This window comes from Octodon degus, unplaced genomic scaffold (genome assembly GCF_000260255.1).
Source record: "Octodon degus isolate 3935 unplaced genomic scaffold, OctDeg1.0 scaffold00321, whole genome shotgun sequence".
NCBI lineage: Eukaryota > Metazoa > Chordata > Mammalia > Rodentia > Octodontidae > Octodon > Octodon degus.
Window position 1 is genome coordinate 637,835 of NW_004524897.1, and position 5,036 is coordinate 642,870.

General features: G+C 43.9%; 1 protein-coding gene across 1 annotated transcript in view; it reads left to right on the forward strand.

The window, feature by feature from the left end:
• Positions 1-2,170: 2,170 nt before the first annotated feature.
• The window catches only part of Morc4 (MORC family CW-type zinc finger 4), an 86,637-nt gene continuing 83,771 nt past the window's right edge, over positions 2,171-5,036 (forward strand). Inside the window, exons 1-2 of the mRNA XM_023707998.1 lie at positions 2,171-2,437; positions 2,523-2,595. Coding sequence (XP_023563766.1) covers positions 2,336-2,437; positions 2,523-2,595 — 175 coding nt within the window. The 5' untranslated portion in view covers positions 2,171-2,335. The remainder of the gene's footprint in view (positions 2,438-2,522; positions 2,596-5,036) is intronic.

Below are 5,036 nucleotides of genomic sequence, written 5' to 3' on the forward strand. Positions count from 1 at the left end.
GATTTGAAACTGTCTCATTGCTATGTGTTTATCAATAAAACTGTAGGAAAAAAAACTAAAAAAAAAAAAAAAGAATACATACAGTGCCGGCCAGATAGCTCAGCGGACTAAAGTGCTTATATAGGCAGAGCGCAGCAGCCAGGGTTCAATTCCCGGCATGCCTTGTTGGCCCCGCCCCTCGGGTGCACTGAGACTGAGATTGAGACTGGGCATGGCAGTGTGTGCCTGTAATCCCAGCGTTTGGGAGGGAGAATCATTACGAGTCTGATCTATGTAGTGAGACTCTGTAGATCCCATACTAAATATACTTAAAAAAAGAATGCAACCAAAACACTAACAACAACAAAACTAACAAGTACATGAAAAACGATTAACATCACTAATCATCAGGGAGATGCAAGCAAAACCATGAGCAGAAACCACCTCACTCCCATTAGAAAGAAAAAGTTCTGGTGAAGATGTGAAGAAAAGGAAACCTTTATACACTGTTGATGAGATTGTAAATCAATACAGTCATTATGGAAAACAGAATGGAGATTATTCAAAATTAAAAATAAAATTAACATATAATCCAGTAGTCTAGTAGTGGATATATATATATATATATATATATATATATATATATAATCTGTATTTCCTAAGGCAATGACAATTTCTTTTTTAAAAAAATGTATTTAGTACAGGTTCTACAGGGCCTCACTACAGAGATCAGACTCATAGTGATCCTGCCGTTTTCGGTCTCCCAAGTGCTGGGATTATAGGCGCAGGGTACATTGCCATCTCAGTGTGCCCTGTGGGCGGGGCGGGCCCGGCACGCAGGAGATAGAACACAGGTCCCTGTGTCTGCCTAAGCAGGCCCTTTAATCTGCTGAGCTATCTGGTCAGGCAATGACAACTTCCAAGGCAATGAAATCAGTAAGTGGAGGAAACATCTGCACTGTCTTGTTTATTCCAGCATTGTTCTAAGTCCTAGAATCTATCAAAATGGTTAACAGAATCAGAATACTACCCTGGGAGTGGTAGAGCGCTTGCCCAGCTTATGCAAGGCCCTGGAGTGAATCTTTAGCAATGAAGGAAAAAAAAGAAATATTATTTAGTATGGTATTCAGTCATTTAAAATAAATGAAATTGTCAGTGCAGATAGGGATAAACTTGGAGCAGAATATGTTAGGTGAAATAAACCATACATAGAAAGCTAGACATTACATGATCTCGGTTGTATATAGATTCTAAAAAGTTTGTCTCACAGTTTGTACAGTAGAATAGTTGTTACCTGAGACTAGAGATTGGGAGAACCAGGGATGGGGAGGATGTGGCCAACAGGTAAATTCTGGTATTCCACTGCATAGCAGGGTGATTATGGTTAACAATTAAAGTAGTGTGTATTTCGCAATAGCTGCAAGAGAATTTTTTCCTTCCAAAGAAGTTATAAATGCATGAGGTGATGGATATGCTAAATACTCTCTCTTACACTATATATGTGTTGAAATCAAATTGTACTTCATAAATATGATGAAACATATGTCAAACATACAATATAATTATAAAATATACAATAAAATAAAGATTCCTTTACAATCATGGCCTTTAAAATTGCATACTTTTTATGATTGCTCTATAATTTAGCCAATCTACTATTTGGCAGAGAGTATTAAAGTAAATCTAATTTCCCCATTTATAAACAGCTTTGCTGCAGGCGTTAAGGCTCTGTAGTTTGACAATTGCATTGTAGAAAGTTTTGGGTACTTCCAGAGGCATTATAGGCAGACAGAATGCTTACCTTCAGGGGAGTCTAGTATCTTCCCGGATAGCAAAACTAAATTTTTTTTCTTAATTTTTTTTAAACTGTAGTCTTTGTAATTTGAAATACCTGTCTTATCCTGCCCATTAGTCATGCAGCCTAACTGGGACTGGGTTCCAGAAATCCCAAACAATCTCCTTCCTCCAGCCTCATTCCCGCCCCTTCCCCCTCCCCGCGCGCTTTCCCGCTCCGCGACCGGTCCTATGGCGAACGCCAAGAATTAATTAGGGGCGGGAATCTCGGAGCGCTTGTCAGGAGGTCGCCATATTTCTGTACGGCCCTGAGGCTGCTCGGCGGCCCGGCTGGAGAAGCGCTGGCCCGGCGGGGCCGCCCTTCGCTCGGCCGGTCGCACCCCTCCCGCGGGGGACAGGTGGCTGGAGCGCGCCCCGCCCCCGCCAGGCGGCCAGGGAAGCCAGGGACGCCCGATCCGGACGGCTGCGCTGCAGGCTGCAAGGGGCGGTGGGCGGGCGCCGCTTGGTGACGGCAGGGCGAGGAGTCCGGCAGCCGCAAACGGGTACCGTGGCCGCCAAGAAAATGCTCCTCTACCGAGGGGGTCCCGGGGTCCCTGGCACGCCGGGCAGCAGGCTGACGCGCCTGGGCAGCGGCCCGCAGGCCTTGGGGATCCGCCCGAGCGCGGTAGGTCTGGGGCCCGGGGTGGGGGCTCCCGGGAGGACGCGGCGGGCCGAGGCCTCATGCGGACGGGACCTTATCTCGCCCGCAGATGAGCCCCAGATACCTCCAGAGCAACTCCAGCAGCCACACGCGCCCCTTCAGTGCCATCGCGGAGCTGCTAGGTGAGTGGCGAGGGCGGCCCGGCCACGATCGCCCGAGGGACTGGTGCCAGCGTGGTGTGAGGCCGTCTAGACGCTAGGAATGCGAGGAGCCACACGGAGCAGGCGGTTGGGGTGCAACGAGGTGGGGGGCCGCCGGCCTGACCCCAGCTCCTCAGCATGGAGGGCTGTGGCTCTGGTCAGGAAAGATGTGCCGCGAATATTCCCATAGGACACAAGGTTTATCTGAAGAGCTAGGAGTCTGTAGGGTTTTTCTCTCCAGCTTGTGATGATCCTGGCACTTGGGGATTGTTTAGTTAATAGTCAAAAGGAGATACATAAAACATAGGACCCGAGGCAGCTGGGCACCAGTAGGGGCTGGCAACCAACAGAAAACTTCTAGTTACCAAAGGCGCCTTGCATACAACCAACTAGGGTCATCAGAAAGATCTGAAAAAGAGATTTCTTTAACTTTTGGGAGCAGAACATCTAGGAATGATGGAACATCTGTTAAGAGATGACACGAGTGCATTTGGCTCCCTGAACTGCGGTGGGCTGAGTCTGTGGTCCACGAGCGCCCTCACACTGCTGGAATCAATACTCAGGACCTGGAAACCTCGCAACCCTTTGCTTTTTGAAGTGTTTTCAGTTGATGCCATGAAGCCAAGTACACCAGTTTTTCAAGGAAAGTGCTAAATACGGCGTGAAAATGAGAAAAACAATCCTGCACTAAATGCAGCAGCATACAGAGTACATTATAAATGCTTCAAACTTTGAAAGAAGGGAAAAAGATTTGACTAGGTAGTACAGAAAACCTTGAAAGGAATGCAGCGCTCTCTCAGTAAGCCTCAGTCCCTTAAGCCATAGCGATGGCCATGACATGAAACTATTTTTTTAAAGTAAGCTTATTGGTACAATGTAGATATACATAGCGATCACATTCATCATTATGTGGATCCGTGCCCCTTCGTAGTATATCTTGATTCCTCTTTTTTTACCTATTCCTCTCCCCTGCCTTCAACCCCTCTTCCTCTCCTTATTTACCTTTTATCCTTTTTTTCTTTTCCTTTCCTCCTCCCCCTCCTTAGTTTCCTTTTCTTTTTGAACAGTTACTTTGTATTGTACAATATCTGTTATACATTTTGGTTCTTATTTATACTTCCAATTGATCACACCAGAGAAACAATTTGATGTTTGCGCATGTGTGTCTGATTTATTTCACTTATGTGTATGGCCTCAAGGTCCATCCATTTAGTTATAAATGTATGAAGTTTATCCTTTATGGCAGAGCAATACTTTATTGTATAAAAAGAAACCACATCTTTTTTACATATTCAATGGTTGGTGGGCATATGGGCTGTTTCCAGGATTTAGCTATTAAAAACTGTGCTGCTATAACATAGGTATGTATATATCACAGTGGTATGATGCTTTTAATTCTTCTGGGAAGATACCCAGAAGGGAAATAGTTGGGCTGATTAGGACCTCCAGTCCTAGTTTTTTCAGGAATCTCCACACTGATTTCCATAGTGATTGTACTAGTCTACACTACCACCAGCAGTGGAGAAGGGTTCGTTTTCCACCACAGCCCCTCCAGCATTTGTTATTGGTTGATTTCTTTTTTAAAAAAATAATTTTATTGAGAAACAAATAGCAATGAGACAGTTTCAAAACTGATTTGGTTGATTTCTTGATGATAGCCATTCTTTATGGCATAAGATGGTATCTCAATGTTTTAATTTGCATCTCTTGAAAGACAAGTGATGTTGAATATTTTTACTCACACACACACACACACACACACACACACACACACATATGTTTGTTTGTTTGGTTTTTTTGCTGGCTCAGCTTGCCCTGAGGGCGAGGCTGGCGTGGCATGTGGTACTGGAGATCGAATTGTGGTCCTCTGCGGCTCTCTAAGCTTGCCTAAACAGGCACTTTATTATTTTTTTCCATAATTTTATTGAGAAACAAATAGCAATGAGACAGTTTCAAATCAAATTGGTAGGACAGTTCCAATAATTAACACATTGCATACTGTCTTCCTAGTGGTTAATTGCTGTACAAGAGGCGGACTTGATATCCTATTTACAAACACCATTAGAACAAATCCCTCTATTCATTAAGAGAATATAACTATATATCCTAACCATTTTAAATACACAGATACAAAATGGACATTTATCTGTATCCCTTTTTTTTGTTTAGTTCCGTCGTTTGAATATTATAGGTGTGTAAACTCAGCAAAATATTCTAAAAGAGCTCAGGAGTCCATAATAGTATTGGGTCTTCCACTCACTGCCAATGTCAGAAATTATTGACCTGAGTCCCCTAGAGTTCAACATAACACCATGGCTTTACCTCTTACTTTGTTTTTATACTTTTCTGCTGGATGGTTAAGACCAAGGTAAAGCAGGACCTATGCAACAAGAGTTTTAGCTTCTGGGTCTGATAAGGTCAGT